This window comes from Pleuronectes platessa, chromosome 22, assembly GCF_947347685.1.
Source record: "Pleuronectes platessa chromosome 22, fPlePla1.1, whole genome shotgun sequence".
NCBI lineage: Eukaryota > Metazoa > Chordata > Actinopteri > Pleuronectiformes > Pleuronectidae > Pleuronectes > Pleuronectes platessa.
The window spans coordinates 12,765,154-12,784,770 of record NC_070647.1 but is presented as its reverse complement, the minus strand read 5'-3'; the positions used below and the strand labels follow the sequence as shown (position 1 = coordinate 12,784,770).

General features: G+C 39.1%; 1 protein-coding gene across 1 annotated transcript in view; it reads left to right on the top strand.

Moving 5' to 3' along the window:
- Positions 1–19,617, top strand: part of cacna2d4a (calcium channel, voltage-dependent, alpha 2/delta subunit 4a) — an 83,920-nt gene that overhangs the window by 7,789 nt on the left and 56,514 nt on the right. The window contains exons 4-27 of the mRNA XM_053415196.1: positions 1,885–2,001; positions 2,112–2,171; positions 2,341–2,503; positions 2,610–2,741; positions 3,260–3,320; positions 4,480–4,630; positions 5,446–5,520; positions 6,995–7,084; positions 7,247–7,360; positions 7,490–7,568; positions 8,539–8,672; positions 10,010–10,087; positions 10,227–10,307; positions 10,400–10,474; positions 10,616–10,702; positions 10,844–10,915; positions 11,134–11,195; positions 11,477–11,544; positions 11,633–11,678; positions 11,813–11,910; positions 12,043–12,136; positions 12,333–12,425; positions 12,930–13,057; positions 15,049–15,117. Coding sequence (XP_053271171.1) covers positions 1,885–2,001; positions 2,112–2,171; positions 2,341–2,503; positions 2,610–2,741; positions 3,260–3,320; positions 4,480–4,630; positions 5,446–5,520; positions 6,995–7,084; positions 7,247–7,360; positions 7,490–7,568; positions 8,539–8,672; positions 10,010–10,087; positions 10,227–10,307; positions 10,400–10,474; positions 10,616–10,702; positions 10,844–10,915; positions 11,134–11,195; positions 11,477–11,544; positions 11,633–11,678; positions 11,813–11,910; positions 12,043–12,136; positions 12,333–12,425; positions 12,930–13,057; positions 15,049–15,117 — 2,227 coding nt within the window. The remainder of the gene's footprint in view (positions 1–1,884; positions 2,002–2,111; positions 2,172–2,340; positions 2,504–2,609; positions 2,742–3,259; positions 3,321–4,479; positions 4,631–5,445; positions 5,521–6,994; positions 7,085–7,246; positions 7,361–7,489; positions 7,569–8,538; positions 8,673–10,009; positions 10,088–10,226; positions 10,308–10,399; positions 10,475–10,615; positions 10,703–10,843; positions 10,916–11,133; positions 11,196–11,476; positions 11,545–11,632; positions 11,679–11,812; positions 11,911–12,042; positions 12,137–12,332; positions 12,426–12,929; positions 13,058–15,048; positions 15,118–19,617) is intronic.

Here is a 19,617-nt window from a genome sequence, read left to right as displayed (position 1 = left end):
GAAAGACAAACGCTCTTCACATGTCCTCATCGCACCAGACTGACACGGGTGGGGTCTGATTCCATCCCTCCTCCCCCTCGCCTCTGCCGCAGCAGCCAATAAGAGCACGGCTGACTGGCATACATTTGCTGTCCAACATCTGCACATAGCCCAGAGACCACTGTGATGACACACTTAATTTATATGCGTTTTGCATGATTCATTGTGCGATATGTATTTTTTTTTATCCTACACGTTCACGTACATGTAGATGTACACATACACGTAAAAGGTCATGAAAACACACTACAGCCCTTTTCAGTAGTTTGCATTGCGTTTGTTTCTTTTGTGTTTCTTGCCATAGAGACTCAAGAGGGGGTTATGTTTGTGTGTGTGTTTCTTTGAGTAATTAGGATGTGAGGTCTTTCTCTGCATGCCACCCTGTAGAATCCCTAGCAGGCCTGTTCGCCATCTGCCACAAACGCACACACACACACACACACATACAAACTGTGTTTGCAGAATGGCCATCTCCATCTACAGCTTACCTTTGTATTTCTTTTACCACACAATTTCCTATTGTAGAGCACAAAATATCCAAATACCCAAAACTAGCTGCACAGACATTTAACCTGTGTAAAATTGCAGATAAAGTTTAATCTGAATGGTAAAAACAAAGGTGAAGTAAAAGTAACTGAACACTGGCAGTAAAAGTGATGGTACTGTCCATTAGGTTATCACATTACAATCATGTGTCACAGTAATCAAAGCAGATGCTATAGTGACAGTATCTGATATAGTGTTGTTTAGACATATTCCTCCTTGTTACAGACATTGTCTTTTTATTTAACCAGCAGTGTGTAAAAAGCATATATACAGTGCATTTGTTTAATTCTGTAAACAAAAAACCATTAATCGACTGGCTCTGTCTAATCAATGGCTTTCTCATTATCTGTGGGATGTTTAGCGACGGTGTGTCTTTTTGCTTTACTCTGGCTTGCTCTCTCCTGTAAAGGAAATTAAAGCATCATCAGGCGAAGCGACAATAGAATGTATCTTTGTCACTTCACAAATTGAACATTTAGTTATTTTCCCAAATGGCTTGAATTTTTTCAAGCCTGAAAAACTTTGTAACTGACCTGCGAACGGGTTTTTCTCCATCTGCTTGGGATTCTGCAAACTGAGAAATTTTCATTAACAAGTCTCTGTCCTGGACATTTTGATAACAGAGTGTTGAGTGAGGATAATAATCTCACTAAGGTGAAAATGAGTGCAGCTGGAGAATGTTCAGTTTATTTTACTGAGACTCTTCGTGCGCCATCATGTACTGTCCGACAGTAATATACACAATAAGACAGATGTTATCTTACAAAAGAAAACAAATTTAGTTATAAGTCATTGTTAAATTTTCATTATAGTGAGAATTTTACTTTTAGATTAATTTAATTTTGGACACGGCTGTTGTAATTGGTGCAAAGACAAAACCATGCTATTCTCTTTTTAATGCCTCACACTTAATTTTTATGAAAACCAAGTCATGTATTAAACCTTCTTGAATCAATATATAACAGTCTCTTAAATGTGCGGAGGTGCAGCGTGTAGATGTTTATCTCGTGGGATCACTCTGTCATGATGCAGATTAGAGAGGGGCTCTGGAGTCAGGGCTTGACCCCCATCTGTTATACAATCCTTGTGTGTTAGTGTGTGTGTGTGTGTGTGTGTGTGTATGTGTGTGTGTGTGTATCTCTTGCATTAGTGCGCCTCTGTTATTCTCCATTCTATATTGAGCTGAATATTGTGTCCAAATTCTAAGTGTGAAATGTGTAAAAGCAAAAATGCTCCTATAAAGAATATATTCGAAGTATTTAGAGAATATAATGCATAAAAGCTGTGTCTGTTTTGAAGAAATACAAGGACATCGAGGGCATGGTGAAGATTGAGGAGGTGGACGGAGAGGAGCTGGTGAAAAAGTTTGCAGAGGAGATGGAGGAGATGCTCGGGAGGAAGATGAAGTCAGTGAAGGTAAAAACACAAAACAAACAAATAGCAAATCATCTCAGAGGGAATCAGAGCAGCAGGTTTAGTCCGTGTAAAGATGGTTTTGTCACCTAACCAGTTCCATTTCCTCACAGAGGTTAGCAGAAGCAGCAGAGGATGCAGATTTATACCACGAGTACAATGAAACACTGGAGGTATGTGACAGTGTCTATTGCATCCACCTCATTTCACCTGTGTCGAATATACATGACTTATATTCTTTCATAAAGCTCATATGCAAAGAAAAAGCACCCTGTTTAAACATGTCTTCAGTATTTCATCATATAATTAATATAAAGCCATCCTCTGTTTTTGTGTTTGTAGTTTGATTATTATAACTCCATGCTGATCAACTCGTACGATCAGGCTGGGAACTCGGTGCCACTGGGAGGAGAATTCCCTCTGGAGGCAAATGAACACTTCAATACACTCCCAGTGAACACACAACTGAGCAACATACAAGTCCCCACTAACGTCTACAACCGAGGTATCACACACACACACACACACTCACACTCTCCCTTGTACACACCATGTTATGCATCCTATAGCCATCAGAATATCTATCTCATTCTTTCTGTCACTGTTTCTAGATCCAGACATTCTCAACGGAGCCTACATGTCCGAGGCCCTGAACGACGTGTTCATCGATAACTTCCAGAAGGACCCGACTCTCACGTGGCAGTACTTTGGCAGCGCTACAGGCTTCTTCAGGCTGTACCCAGGTAAAGATACACCCGGGACGTCCTGCACGCGTCCAAACAGATCTCGGTGTCTTTCAGTTGCACCTCTTCAGGTGTCGTGGAGGAGCTGCACAAGCCAAACAGAATACTTACACAGCAACTGACAACGCAGGAGGCTGTCGCTCCAACGTGATGACTCAGTCTCAGTTACAGTCAGGCTGCTGATGAGCCATCTTCCGTATGTGTGTGTGTGTGTGTTTCTGTGTGTGTGTGTGTGTGTGTGTTTCTGTGTGTGTGGAGTAATTAGCGGAGGATTTGTGACACAGCCTCTTCTACTCATCTGCAACCTCATTCATCACATTCTCCTCTGACAGCCTGTCACCATCCATCCTAGTTTCTCCAGTCATCCATCCCGTCAGATACCCATGCAGCAGTTTGGCATCTAACCACCAGCTTCTGTTCCCTCGCTCTCTCTCTCTCTCTCTCTCTCTCTCTCTCTCTCTCTCTCTCTCTCTCTCTCTCTCTCTCTCTCTCTCGCTCTCTCTCTCTCTCTCTCTCAGGGATCAAGTGGACTTCAGATGAACATGGTGTGGTCACGTTTGATAGCAGAAACAGAAATTGGTAAGTCCAGATTGAAGCCTGCCTCAGGTCTGCGTCCTGATCCGAGTCCTACACACAGTAGTCTGAAAGTTGAAGATAGTGTTTCATAGGAGGCCATCATCATGAGTGTTCTGTGTCGGTGGGTTATAGGAAAACCATAATCTCTCAGCTCAACCTGAGACCCTTACACTCCAGTCAACAATCATCAGGTGCCATTACACAATGATTCGTTATAAAGGCTGAACATCACTTGTTTCCGAGTCTGTCATGTTCTAATCTGCGACTATTTGTCCAACTGAACATGATGGATCAACAGCAGAGGAAGTTGGTCCCAACCATTGATTGTATATAAAGATAGAAGACATGACTAGTGTATAGCTCTAAACTAAAAAGCCTCAATACTTGCACCATGACACAAAAACAGTGGAATGGGATTTACTCTTTATTAATTTCCCACAGTGTGACATGTGAAAATGTTTGTTGTTTGTTGAACTCCCGTCTGGTTCTCAGACAGAACATGCTGTACGAGACGAGGTAGAGCTGGAAAATTCACCAATCCCAGCTGCTGTAGGGGAAATCTCATTGATGCTAATGAGCTTGGGAAATCAAGGGACGGTATTAAAGGGATGAAGGAAACAGTGGAGGGAGAGAGAGAGGAATGGATGAACTAATAAAAGGATCAGGCTTGAACTCTGTCTGCTCTGTCTGTCCTCTAGACTCCTGGTAAATAACTTGCAGACCCTGTTAATGACACGGTTATTAGTTTGAGTTACAATGTGATTTGCACTGCTGACAAATCTATTTATCTATCGATCAATATATCAATACTTCTATCTATCTGTCTATCTATCTATCTATCTATCTATCTATCTATCTATCTATCTATCTATCTATCTATCTATCTATCTATCTGTCAGTCTGTTTCTCAAAATGTCCTTCTATGTATTCTCTTTACTCCTCTGAATTTCTCTTTCTTTCTCTCTCTCTCTGAATATATATATATATATACAGTACATGCCTTTTTCTCTAAATATTTCTCTCTTTGTTTCTTTCTTTGTATTTCTCTACATGTATTGCTCTCAATTGCTCTCTGTATTTCTCTCTAAATATTTCTATCCATGTGTTTCTCTGCTTATATTTCTCTCTATAAATTTCTCCATATTGCTGTATCTATCTCCAGGTATATCCAAGCAGCCACGTCTCCCAAAGATGTGGTGATCGTGGTGGATGTCAGCGGCAGCATGAAGGGACTGAGACTGACCATCGCCAAACACACCATCAATACAATCCTGGACACACTGGGAGAAAATGACTTTGTTAACATCATTGCTGTAAGTGCACACACTCGTAAACAGACAAACACACAAACATACACACTATAGACTCACTAGAGCGTGTTTGATGAGTGTGACATAGAGATTAACACCCCCCAATGAACAGTCATGCAAACAATCAGGTACAGAAAAGACATTCAGGTAGACAGATGTATTTATCTATTTTTTGGGAGTCACATCAAAGTTTCCAAACTCATCTTGTCTTTTGGTTTTCTCAGGATTTGGCTATGTGTAGCACTACAACGACAAAGTGGTGTAATAAGCATGGTTAATCCCAGTATTACTGAGTGTGTAATCATACGCCCGCGGCAAATCCGCTGCCCTTAAGCTGTTTGGACACAGAATTTAAAGCTACACTCGTCACAATGGAGTCACCCTGTAACAAAATGAAATCTGTGTTTTACAATGAGATATCCTCAGTGACCCCACTTTTTATTGTTGAGAATACCATCTAGTCATTTGGCTTTAAATTGACTTGACATGACCTTTTAATGAGTAACAGTAAGAATAAAGTAAATAAGATATAAAGAAAGAAACAGATATAAAGGTAAGTAACACCACTACCACACACTTTATCCACAAAGTACTATTATATGTTTATATCTTTCTTTTTTATATTCACTCTCCATGTTTGCAGAAACAGAGATTGGCGAAACTGAATAAGTGTAAAATATATTGATATGAAGGTGATGAAACTGAACTTCTTCATCACCTGTTATGAAAGTTGATTGTGCTCATAATTGATTTTATAATTGATCATGCTGATTATTGACTGCATTGATTTACACAGTATATTTGGTTTCTCTCTCCAGTACAGTGATTATGTTCGTTACGTGGAGCCCTGCTTCAAGGGCACACTGGTACAAGCTGATCTGGATAACCGGGAGGTAACACAGTCACGCACACACACACACACACACACACACACACACACACACACACACACACACACACACGCTCACACAACTAATTAAATCGCTTGACCTCTGCTAACCTATTAATCACTAGCTGTTATCTCGCTAATACTCTAAAGTCATCAGCTGTCATCAGATTACAGCTAAAACAATACAGTAAATGTGTTTTTTCATAGTTACAAAATATTAATTACAGGATTAAACCACTTCATATTTCCCGTGAACACTACGGATATTTTTTTCCAGATTCTTCCCTCATTTGTGTGGATCCTACATTTGTCTTCTCTTTTTCCCCGTTGTCTTCTTCTTTCTTCTTTTCCTTTGCATCTTTTTAAATATCCACCTTTCGAGTCTCATTGCTTCATTGCTGCTGTTATCATTTCTTTTTTCCTCCTCCTCTGTCGTTTTTCCATTTTGTTGTTCTGAGAACCCGCTCTGTTTTCTCAGTCCTCTCCTCTATGTGTGAGTGTGTGTGAATTATGTGTTGGATGTATGCCCTACTTTCACTCCCCCCCTCACATGATGGCAGATCAGGTAAGGTTGCGGGCTGCTGACAATTTTAAGTAGGACACATGACCTGTCAGCAAGGGATTTGATTGGCTGAAGGCCTTGAGAGGCCGGCTGTAACAGAATGGGCTTACAGATGTTGGCTGACATACTTATGCATCAACTCATGTAGTGAACACATGAACCATTAACAGGAAGAATAGTTTATTTTATTCCCCCTTATTCTCAAAAAAAACTGTATTTAACTTATCTACTCCCACTAGAGGTAAGACTAACGTAGCCGTCATTAAACAAAAACTAAAAGAGATTAATGCGTAAATGCAGTTTTGTTAATATTAGTTTTGCATAACAGTTTGGCAGAAAATAAGACCTACACTAAGTTCCTATATTCCCCTTTTTTCTTTTTTTTTTGGCAGAAATATGCCTATTTTAGAATATTATCTTATGTTTATATAATTTAAATATTATTATATACAGTGTAAAACTAGAAAAAATGCAGAATAGATATTTAGTTTTGTTTATTTGTATTTCAATTCTAAGCATTTTTTCCACAATACACAGTTTACACATAGTTTCCTATTTATAGTATCTTTAGAACTATCATATGTTCTCAATTATATAAGGGGATATCAAATTCTGTTAGGAGTCCAATGATGTCCATCTGTGGTTTACACAGCAGTGCAGCCCATTTATCACAGTGTGTGTCTGTGTGTCAGTATATGCTCACGTTGATTACATCCTGGTGGACATAGGGACTTTGCTGTAATTTGTCGGAGTTCCAAGAAGCGGGAGATGATCCTTCCTTTACTCCCTTTCCCTCACTTCCTCATGATTTCTGTCTCTCTCTGTCTCTCTCTGACCAATTCACCTGCATTTATTAAAAGAGGTTTGATCCATGATTTGGTGACAATGTCAGTTTTCTTGTTGTTTCTCTCTCCAGCATTTCAAGATTTTGGTTGAAGAGCTTCATGTGAAAGGAGAGGGAAAAGTGAAATATGCAATGAAGGAATCTTTCAAGATTCTCAATGAGGTACAGTATGTCCCCACTTTGCAACAACAATAGAGACTGTTATAGAACAATATGCAAAATCACATGCGAGGAGGAAAGAGAGTATACAGCACACAGGTCTGCTGATGTATTCAGTCCAATGTCTCAGGATTGAATACCTTGCGTGTGTCCTTGTGTCATAAGGCTGCTGCACAAGGCCAGGGCAGCCTGTGTAACCAGGCCATCATGCTGATTACAGATGGAGCCATGGAGGACTTCCAGGAGGTTTTTCAAGAGTTCAACTGGCCAGAGCGAAGGGTACAGCGCACGCTCTCACACGCAAGCATGAATAAAAGCAGGCACCAGCGAGATGGACTGTGAACACACTAAAACACCAGCCATGATTTCTGAGGTCGTATTATATAATCTATTTGATTGTCTCTCCAGGTTCGAGTTTTCACCTACTTAATTGGACGTGAGATGACATTTGCTGATAATGTCAAATGGATCGCCTGCAATAATAAGGGTACAGAGGGCTTTTTCCTTTTTGTTTTTCCACATAGAGAAGCTAAGTCATGTCGCCAGGAAGAGAAATACACGTGAAATCTGCTGCAAAAATCACATGCGTGCCTAAGTCTGAAATTTAAAAAAAGTGTTCCCCTCTAATGTTTACCTCAGATAAAAGGTCTCTTTGCTCCGGCAGCTGATGTAAGTAGGTATCAGGTGCTGCCCTCTTGTGAATTACATGGGGTCATGCAGCAGCAGCTCAGGACCGAATATAATCACTTTATCCCGCTCTGAGCACATCAAAACCCTCGACTAAATACCTGATTATCAGCACAGATACTCTGTAAACACATTCCCGGCCAAAAAATATAATATCTGTGTGTGTGTAATGGGTAACAGGTGCACTCCCTTCTGTTGTGCACACTGGCAGTGGCCTCTGCCAACAACAAAATGTCATAAGCAGACAAACATGCTTAGTGTTGCACTCTTCCAAAACCTCTCTATATGCAGTTTCAGTTGTATAAGAGAGTCTTTATAATAATAATGATAACAGCAATTATAATAACACCTCTATTTCTCTTGAGGTGGTTTTACAAAGGGAAAAAGGGTGTCCAATATTCTCGTATTGAATTTCTGGCAGTGTTTCAGTCGCCTGTTGTCACTGAGCAGCTTCACTGCAGGTATCCCATTGACGTCACTGTCTTCCACTTGTAGAAATGCCATGAATCTAAGACTAAACCAGGCTTGAAAGAACATCAAAAGCACAGTAGTCGCATTAAAACGGTGTATTTATTTTATTTTTTTCCATTTAAAAAAACAGCTTAGTGCCTTTTGGGACCACAATATTTTCTGATGCCTGATAAGTAAACCTATTGCTCCTGAAATAATCCTGGAGGCAGAAAGATTAAAAATAATGTGCTGAATATTTTGTTTGCTGAAATGTACGAGTCCTGGGTTTTCCATCAGTCTGGTGTGTTTGTGTCCTGCAGGTTACTACACCCACGTCTCCACGCTGGCTGACGTGCAGGAAAACGTTATGGAGTACCTCCATGTTCTCAGCCGGCCGATGGTCATCAACCACGATCATGACATCATATGGACCGAGGCCTACATGGACACTGTGGTGAGTCTGTTGTATCTATACTTCTGTACATGTAAATAAATACATCTGTAACTACAGTCCAAAAAGTCTGAGAACAATTCCCTGTTGTGCTCAGCTACCATCAAGTACTGTACTTAATAAATCTACTGGCGTAAAGTCAAGTACACAACAAAGTAAATGTTCTTTGTCACATCCCACTGCTACACATACATAAAAGTACTCCAAAACAAAGAAAGTATTTAGCAGCCCTTGAACAATGTAATCAATTACTAGTTACTCATTACTTCATGAAAAACATTACTTTATTACACATCTGTGAACAGGTGCCACTCCACCGTCTGCCTCCTGTATTTATTTAGCTTTTCATCTTCATCTTCCTCTTCACCTGCACCATGTGTGTTGTGTTTTTTCACCATCATTTCATGCCTCTTGTTGTCTTTCCTCCATCTCCACCTTCAGTCCCCAATCACAGACAAGGTAAAGGCACCCAGAGCTTCATAACTAGACGTTTTATCTAATGTTAGCCACATAATACAGTTTGTTGTGCATGTCATGTTGTCCTTGGCCTCGTATTTACTATCAACTACAAACTGTTTGTGGTGTTTTTTATTAGTTTCTCTCTTTTCAGCATTAGCTTCAAATGCTAAAGCCTAGCTGATCCTCTAGTAAGCTAGCCTAACTTACCCTTTCATTAGTTTTCCACGGAACACCTGCTAATGTGCTAGTTTTCACTGGTACCTGTCTTTCAATTTTCTTTCAGAGTTTAGAACATTATCTTCACTACTTTAATTTTAGTTAACTCATTCTACTGGAGTAAATATTTATTTTTCAGCTAATGATGCTTAGCCTCTCTTTTCTTTTCTTATAAAATGTTAGCTTGAGAATTGACCTTTGTAAAATGCTAGCTTGATGTAACTTCCAGTTTGATTTAGATTATTTGTGTGAACCAAATGAAAAGTTTTGATTAGCCTTGTGCTTACAGCTAACAGTTGCTAGTGGGTTCAAGTTGTTCCTGGTTAATCCTGCTACCACCTTTAGCTTTGAATGCTAATGTTATCTTAGCTCACCCTCTAGTCAGCTAGCATAGTTTATCACCAACATGTTGCTACTTAGCTTTAAAGTTGTCCTCACCATCTTATTTGGCTAATTTAGTACAGTTTTCACTTTTTTTGCAAATATTTGTAAAAGGGTAGATTGATGCAGTGTTTACGTTGTTGGTCACTCTTTGGTTTACACAAAGTTACCAAGCGGAAGATCCTTGTAATCCATACATCTTCATTTCACCTTCATTTCTTCTTTGACGCATCATATTTCGTCTGCTGGCTTCATTTAAACTTGTGTGTTTTTGTGTTTCCAAGCTGTTCGATACTCAGGCCCAAAGCCTGCTGCTGATGACCTCGGTGGCCATGCCTGTGTTCAGCAAGAAGAAAGAGACTGTAAGTTATCACCATTAGCCACCTTGACTTCAAATCAATGTGTCCATACTGCATACAAGAGTTGGGGTTTCCTACGTGTAAGAAAGAGCTCATCTTCACAAGATAATCAGAATATGAACCTGCTGTGTCTGTCCTCTAGTTGTCTCATGGGATTCTGCTGGGAGTGGTGGGAACTGACGTGGCCCTAAAAGAACTGATGAGATTAGCTCCTAGATACAAGGTAAACCATCCACTGTGTCCTAGCACAACGGAACAACAAACACTTTGCTGATTCTATTGTGTATGTGATTATTATTTATATCTCTCTTTCAGTTGGGTGTCCATGGTTACGCCTACCTCCTCACCAACAATGGCTACATCCTGTCTCACCCTGACCTACGACCTTTGGTATAGAAAAATGTTGGGTTATACAATGAATTATTGCACTTGACAAACTGTTGTGTCTATGCTCTATTAAATTGATTGACCAGGCATGTTTAAAAAAGTCTTGTTTTGCTGATCGTGCATCTGCATATGTGTGTGTGACAGTATAAGGAGGGGAAGAAGTTAAAGCTGAAACCTAACTACAACAGTGTTGATCTTTCGGAGGTGGAGTGGGAGGACACTGAGGAGAAAGTGAGAAACACACACTCACACAGACGTTTATATACATTTTCAAATATCTTATTTTTTTTACTGTATTTCCTGTGGATGTGGATTTATAGTTCAACGTAATGTAACTCTGAAACCGCTGTGTGTGGGATGTACGTGTTTTAGCTGAGGACAGCCATGGTGAAAGGAGAAACTGGAACGTTATCTTTAGACGTGAGAACGTCAGTGGATAAAGGAGTGAGTACTGTTTATGAGGAGAGGAAGATTTTCCCCTCCTTCCTCCTCTGGGATTTTACTGTTCATTTCTTATGCTATCCAACTTTTGTTTCCTTATTTTACTCATGTTTTATTTATGTTATTAGTCATTTTGATAAAAAACTTCTTTACAAGCTGTCTATTTCCTCTGCTTTTATTGTCCTTTTTATAAACTCTGTTTCTCTCTTTATCGCCTACAGACGAGAGTGATGTTCCTGAAGAATGATTACTTTCACACCGTCCTCAATGAGACGCCATTTAGGTTCGTCGGATTACTTTTAGCAGGATCACTGTGTTATGGTTTCTATTATGTAATTATTATTATCACCATATCCTACAACCATGAAATAATTTATAGCAAAACATAGAATTCTTTGTAAGCAATACTTTCTGAAGTCTATTTCTAGCCTTCTCAGAGAAATAAGAAATTCTTATTCTTGTAATTATTTATGAGTTCTACAGTGCTTACTATGATTCATTCTATCTGTAACATTAAGGTTGTTGTCACAGTATATCTTTTTTTGTCTTGTCTGTGTTTTATAGTCTGGGTGTAGTGTTAACTCAGGGATATGGACAGTATATCTTCATTGGAAACGTCTCTGTTGAGGAAGGTAAATCTTCTTCTCAGTTTATCTTTATTTGTGTATGTGAACCTTTCTTACTCATCTGAACTGTTGTTTTTGTTTGTTTTTCCTTCAGGTCTTCATGACTTACTGGCTCCAGATCTGACCATAGCCAGCGAGTGGTGAGTTGAAATCTTGAAACATGAATAGTTTGTGGTTCACACTTTATAATTTATAATATGTATGGTAGGAGATTTTCATGAAAGTGTATTTCTGCTGAACATTTTTGTTCACGTACTTGTGTGTGTATTTGTAGGACATACTGTGAGACTGACATCGACCCAGCCCACCGCAAGCTGAATCAGCTGCAGGCTGTTATACGATACCTCACTGGCAAAGAACCTGAATTGGAGTGTAAGTACTAGACACTTCACCCCATTATCTTTTATCACATAAAACACAAGTTTTTCTTTCCCTATTCCTCTGTAATATATAAACATAATTAATAGATTTATGTTCGTCGTCCTCTCTGGTTTCCTTTTACAGGTGATGAGTCGTTGTTGCAACAAACTCTGTTTGATGCTGTGGTCACGGCTCCTATGGAAGCTTACTGGACCGCTCTTATGCTTAATACATCTGGGTGAATATTACACACACAAACACGCACACAATTACAACTTTGATCTCTTATATTATTAAAAGTTATATATTTAGTAATATTTACCTTATATTACCTCTATCTTCTCCACCTGTATCCTTTAATTTGTCTTCCTCTCTCTCTCTCTCTCTCTCTCTCTCTCTCTCTCTCTCTCTCCCTCTCTCCTTCCATCTATCAGTATTGACGATGGAGTAGAAACAGCGTTCCTGGGGACCCGTTCAGGCCTGTTGAGATTCCAGCGGTACACTGGTATTGAGAAAAGGGTTGCTAAGTAAGTAAGAAAAACACATACGTTTTGTATATTAAAATGAATTGCCATACCATGATATCTGACACATTATCATGTGCACAGCTAAAACATTTATATTTGCTGTTAAACTCTGTATGTGAGTCAGCAGTGACATATGTTTGAATTGCAGTAAAGTGTGAGCGCTCCCTCTAGTGGTCAATAAAAGAAATGCATTCATTACTCCAGACTAGCAATGTTTTATGACATATAGTTTATTTTAAAATTTGTTTGTTATATTTCAGCTTTCTTTCATTTGAAAGCATCACTGTTGATTCATTTTTTGTTATTTTCTTTATTATTGTAGTACTTATTTTACACCATAGTATGGTGTGTTTTATTCACTGTCTTTTTCTTTTCTCTGCTATTTCCAAATCTTCTTGTTCTTTCCAACTTATCCTCATTTCCCTTCTTCCTTCTGATGGTTTGTTATCATTTTCGGCAGGCGATAGTAGGTTTTTCTTCAAGGTTATTTTTGTCTCTCCCCAGGACTTTCCTGACCTCCACAGACAAGGAGAATATGTTCACACTGGACCATTTCCCAGTATGGTACCGCAGAGCAGCCGAGTACCCAGCTGGACAGTTTCTATACTACATGCCCAGACAGGACACTAGAGGTATAGGAAACATCTCTAATGAGTAAACACACACAATCATGGACACACAAAATACATGTTGTGCTCTTTTTTTTTATTTCCAATTTTTCAGTGGGAGGATACTTTTTTTTGAGGCCCAGGCTACAACTGCTTCTTCTGTTTACTTCATTGTGAATTGATGCAGTTTGTATAAATGGTTTCTTTCACAGGTTTGGCAAAATCTTCAGCAGCTCCAGGCACCTGACAACTTTAACAACTACTGTCATCGCATTTCTCATCTCACTAACACCTAACTCCATTTTCGATATAGCTGAGATATTAAGTCCTAAAAAAAGACGTGATCTGCTGATGTTCCTTTGTGTCATTAGTACATTAGGGCGTATTTTAGGTGATTTAGTTAAACAAGTTTGCCAAAAAGTGCTTTAGGCAGCAACAAAGGACAGAAATTTGATTTAATTCTTCTCTACCCAGTGCAGACGTTGAAGTACATTATTTCCAATGAGCGTGATCTTTTAATTCTGCTCTAGCAAATCACAGAGTGCAGGGTGTGTGCATAAATCCATTTCCTCACTTACTTAAATTAAACCTAGTTTGCTGCAGTTTCATACATACACATGAGTTGGAGGCTTGTAAACTTAACTCAAACTCAAATAGAGTAGCTACTTTATTGTATGTACTGAATCTATAAATTATTTAAACCCTGACGCTACATATAGAAGATGAGGCTTCAGGGTCTATTTCTAAATCCTATATAAAGATGAGGATAAATGTTTCATGATATTTTTACATGAATACAATAAGACATTATCACACCACCATTATTAATTATCATTAATGTCAAACATAAAATAGTCCACTATAATTATTAGGGTGACAGTAAATCCAGTGTGTTGTGCTTAGATGTGTTCAGGGACTATGAGGTTGACTATAGCGCAACCCTAAGGGCTGAGGAGGTGGAGCACCAAGCGGAGGAGGGAGGGAGAGAACGGAGGAAGGATGAGGAGGGTATAGGAAAACTTACTGATACTTGGCATGCCTCCTCTTTTTGAATAATCCTTGTTATGTTCTTCCTCACTCCTGAGTTCAAAGCATGGGGAGTGCTGTGGTCACTGTTTTCCTTTTAGTCACCTTTGTTTTTAAGAGTTTTCTTCTCTGTTTCATTCCTCCTTCTCTCTCTATCTTTTGGTCACTGCATGAGCATGCAATTTAAAATATGAGAACCTCCTCTCCTCTCTTAGGGACTCAGTAAGGTTTTGAAACATTTGTACTATACTGATTCTATGAATTGTTGGAAAGTCAGGATCGTGTTTCTTCTTTTGTCGTGATTTTTGTTGTCTTTGTCTGTATTTTACAGTATAATTAATCCCATTACAGAGTTTATAAGTTCATGACTGTCGTGCAGGCATTGAAGGGATGTATAACAGATCATAGACTTTTTAGAAGGGTTAAATTACACATCTCTGTGAACTTTACTGCAGCCAGCCACCAGGGGGCAATCAGGATCTTCTGGCTTTACTTTTGAGGAGCTGTCAGTGTCATCCATCTTTATTTACAGTCTGTGCAACAATACTAGGCACATGAACACATAGACACACAGAGAATCCTTCTGTTATCGAGCGTAAGTCGATTAGCTGTTATAATCTGTATTACATAATGCTTATAATGGTAACCGGGATGGAATCTGTGGCTTGGTGACAGATGGCATCTGCTGGCATGAAGGCTGTGAATAGACGCACAGACAGGGAATTCACAAGTTCATTAAATATTACCTGTCCTGTCCAAGTCTGTTACCGTTACTCTTATTTTCAAACACATTTAGGGTGTATCTGCCCCATAGCTGTCACTATCCCTGTGAGTGCTGTAGAAATAAATTGCTTTGTATGTGTACATATGCTCATGCATGTGTCCAGGGCTATTGTGTACTTGTGATGTGCATGCATGCAACCATGCTTCTAAATGCATGTGTTGATTAATTGATCGATTCTAGCTAATTTTGTATGTTGCTCTCCCAGCAGGGCCGATAGTGATCTCTACCACTGCAGTCACTGTGACCGTGGGCAAGAAAACTGCCATCGCTGGAGGTAGGATGAGGATTTCTCTTGAGATACACTCACTCACTCTCTGTCTTTACACACACGCTTTGTTCCACTGTTACATCCTGTTGTGTCTGACATTTGAACTTGCTGATTGGATTGTTGTTTTGGCTCATATCTCCGTCCAATCACTTGCCTGGGTTGTTGGTAACTCTGTACCACGCTGGTAGGTTATGCTTTGAGTTTGAGAGATTGTTTGAACAAGAATAGCTTGTTTTCATTTGATGGCTATTCAAGATTATTATGTTGTTGTCACTGGAGACCTGATATAAGCCAATAATATTGACCTGCTTACGCGTCGGTCAAGCTCTGATTGATGATAACATGTCCTACATGTGCTGTTTCCATTGTCCTCTAGTTCATAGTCTATGGCTTTGTTTAACTGCTTCCTGTTGTGTGGGCTGTTGTGTAATGTGGTTGAATTATCAGCCAGAATGATCTAGTTCAGCAAGGCCCTGGTTTGTGGGTATGTGTGTGTGCATCGTCTAGTGTATACACTTAGTTTCTCATATCATTGAAAGACAGACAGCATCATTTTTTAAAATTAAGTATATAGTGCTGAATCATACATGATGAGAGAGAAAGAGAGAGAGATCATCATCATCATTGATAATTAGGATGATGAGTGTTGAGTGGTCTTGGCATATCCGGATTCTGCAGCACCAGAGTCAAAGATACCTGCTGAGATTAGGACAGGGAGGAAAAGTACAGACTACAGGAGAGAGCAGACACCAAGTTAATGACAGGCGCTAGTGTTATATATATACACAAGGTTAGTGAGAGAGGAGAAGGTGAGAGAAGTGTTCAGTGAATCATGGCAGTTTTTTTAAGCAGCAAAGGTCTATAGCTATCATGATGCTGAGCCTTAAACTTTGAAATACAGTGAACATTTTGGGGGGGATTTTCTGTTTAGGGGCATTTTAGATCATGGACACTAACTTATTTATCGCTGTGTTTGTGTTCGGTTGTTTCATACTGAATTTCTGTTTCCTTTTTTATTTTGAAATGATGCTCCTTGTTTGTCTCCAGCTTGATTTCCTGCCTTTGTCCTGTTTTTGTCCGAAAAGTGTCTCCTGCATTTGGGTCCACCTATTAATTACATCGCGAAAATAGCGGCATACCTAAGAGATTGCTCAGGACTCACCTGGGCCAGCACTGACTGTAAACCTTATCAAAGTGCAACGTTTTGAAAGTTTTGAATCTATAACCGAAAATGTCGAGAGGGCGCCTGCCTCTCAGACTCAGCCTGGTAGCTGAAGGCTCTGCCGTCCATTCTTCAAAACTCAAGTAGGTCTGCAGTTTGACAACAGGGTAATATGGTACTAGGAGCTTGGTCATTATATGTTGCCAAGACCTTTTATTGTAGGTTATTATTAAATGGTCCATTTCTGTACCGGAGAGTGAGGGTGTGATTAAATCATCTGGAATAAAGCATGTTATATGTGGAAATGGAAACAGGGAGAGAAAGGAGAAGTGAGAAATAGTTACAAATGGATGTGTTTCTCTCTCTTAGCCTCACTGCCTCTCCTTCTTAATATTCCTCTCCCTCACTTTTGCATTAATCTTTCTCTCCTCCTGTTTAGGAACATTAACATCACTGTAGTTTGAAAGTAAATTGTTTGTAATCCTAGAAAATAGAAATGGCATGCAGATCTGAAACAAGTATTGTATCTAAAAATACAAACATCAAGATTAAGTTTAAGATTTGTAATCAGTCAAGTAAGGATGGTTTATGGGCTTTATGGGCTTTGCATAATGGCCTGATAGATCGAGTAATGATCTGATACAAGTGCATACAAAAGAATACCAACTTATATAACGTAATTTCACAGCTGCATGCTGCTAACCCTGTATGGAAGTGATGATTGCCATTGTTGTGTTGCCCTAGTGTTGTAATTTGCACTATGGAGCAACTGCTATTTCCAGGCGGAGAAGAAGAAGTAAAAAGAAAATTGCAAAGCATACTCTGCATTTTTAGCAGTTTCTGAGGTATTTCTGGATGCTGGCATTTGAACATTATATGAAGATGATGATCAGTTAAAGGTTTAAAGTCACATATCACCCAGCATTTTTTTTTCACTGCATCACTGCATCTCAAGTGGAACAACTTCGCTACCAGCTTCCTCACTTTAACGGAAATACTGCAGGAAAAGCTTTATCAATGTTTTATAGACTTGCTCTATCTGACTTTCTTTTGCACACACACACACACACACACACACACACACACACACACACACACACACACACACACACACACACACACACACACATATGACTCACTGTTTCTCCCCTCTGACACTCTTCTTTGCCCTGTTAAACCCTCAAATACATCTCTCTCTCTTTTAGCCACTCTCTTCCTAAGCTGTCAAACTTCTCTTCCTAACCCTGCTCATCCTTTTCTCTCTGTCTTTTTCTCCCCTTGTTACTCTCTTTTTCCTGTCACTTCCAGAGTTACATCTTGGACACATGGGGATCAAATATTCAATAACTCTGCCTCTTGGAGTGCTATATCTACATGCACTAGCAGCGCTGCACTGTACCCACCTACAGAGTTTGGCATTGGCATTGGCTTGTATAAGTTTGTATTAACTGCTACAAGCCTTGATCTAGCGTTATAACATGTCTAGATGTAAATAAAACCAGAAATTAAGGTTTAAATGCGGCACAAAAATGTTCATTCCTATAGCAGACACGTATGTTCTGTCTATCTGTCAATGTACATTAAATATGTTCTAGAATAAATCTGACATTCACTTTATGATAGATAAAAAGCTTGCACATTATGGAGCTGTTTTTCACTGAGCTGAACTGAAAAAGTTGTTTCTGATGAAGCAAACATTGATGGCAATGGGCGGTTGAAAGAAATTTGTATTCCATTTCTGACCACAGAGTGTCAGTGTTTGTCTGAATAGAAATTGGTCAGTTGTCCACAATTGAATGAGCGAGTTTTGTGTTAAGCTTTCATGCTGATTCTGTGGCAGATTCAATTTCTCCTTCTGTGATGAACGCCAAGGATTTGGTATTTCAGAGGCTGATCCAAAATCAATCAACGGTGACCACAAAAACACTGTGTTTATGCCGTTCTGAGGCTCAGCTATGGATTAGTATATCTCTGTGGCAGAAGTGACAGGCTGTATGTAAATAAACCTAACACGCTTCTGCTGAGAGAAACAGACTGAGAGAAAGAGAAGGAGAAAGAGAGCTAAGGAGGTAAATAAAAGCGAGAAAGACAGTTGGGGAAAAAACAAAGTACTGAGAGACATGGAGGGCATGTCAGGAGGAGGAGAGAAAGCAGGCGATGACGATGAAAAAAATAGAAAAAAAAGAGGTAACATAGAGGGGAGGTGAAAAGTGGAAAATAAAAAGACAACAGACCAGACAGAGGCAGGACAAAGAGGGCAGAGATTAGAGAAAAGAAGCTGAAAAGACAAAAAAAATGACGGGAGGAGAGACGACAGAAAGATAAATTGAGACAAGATAAGTGAGAGGAAATGGAGAGCAGGGGACAAAGAAAATAGAATTGTGTACAGAGAAGCTGTTATCAACACTGATTTATGCTCTCAATTGAGGCTGCTTCTGTCTATCTGCTAACATCATAATTTCTGACCCCAAAAATGTCAGTTATATACTGCAAATAAATATTTTCCCTCCACTTTTGATGGGAAGGACCCGAAATCATGTTAACTAAGTTTGGGTTACTGACAAATAACACGCCATTTTGTTGTGTGTAAATCTAATTATCATGTTATTTTATACATTGATAGCATTAACCATAGTGTATGTGTAAAATGTCCAAAATTTACTCAATAACCTTACCAGCCTTTATTTTTCCTAGGCTGACTATTCTTTATTTTTTTTCCATGATCATTTTTGAAAGAATAGGTGTTTTTTGTTTAAATCTTACATTAGTGTGATATGTTTTTATTTAAATCAATGCATATTGACCAGGAAATGCGTCATCATCATCATCAGCATCATCATCCTATCATCGTCATAATAACAATCGTCATAATAACACAGCACACCAACTGTAACGCAGTCTCTGAGGCCCTCAAGTCAACATGGCTGCTGCGGTTTTTATGTAGCAAACTATAATTTATTATTCTTTACTCACACACACAAGCTAGGAACAGGATTCAGCTAGCTAAGATACTTAGCTACCAACAACATGAGACCTGCAGACCAGGGGGTGAGAGGTAAATATTTCTACATGTATAGAAAGAGTTTAGACTTTACAGGAAGTTAACTGCCTTGTTTCATTTCCTCTAAAGCATAATTATACAAGGTTTTCACACATTTCTCGCGATGCCAAATGTTGATCAAACCTAACCCTGATTCATATTATTTATATCACTTGTTTCATCTCATCTTTTGTATTTGTGCAAACTTGATCAGCAATGGACTGGTTTGATCGTATATCAAACTTCAGCATCAAGCATAATATAAGTTATTTGAAGGACATAGAACTTGCTCTACAAAATTGAT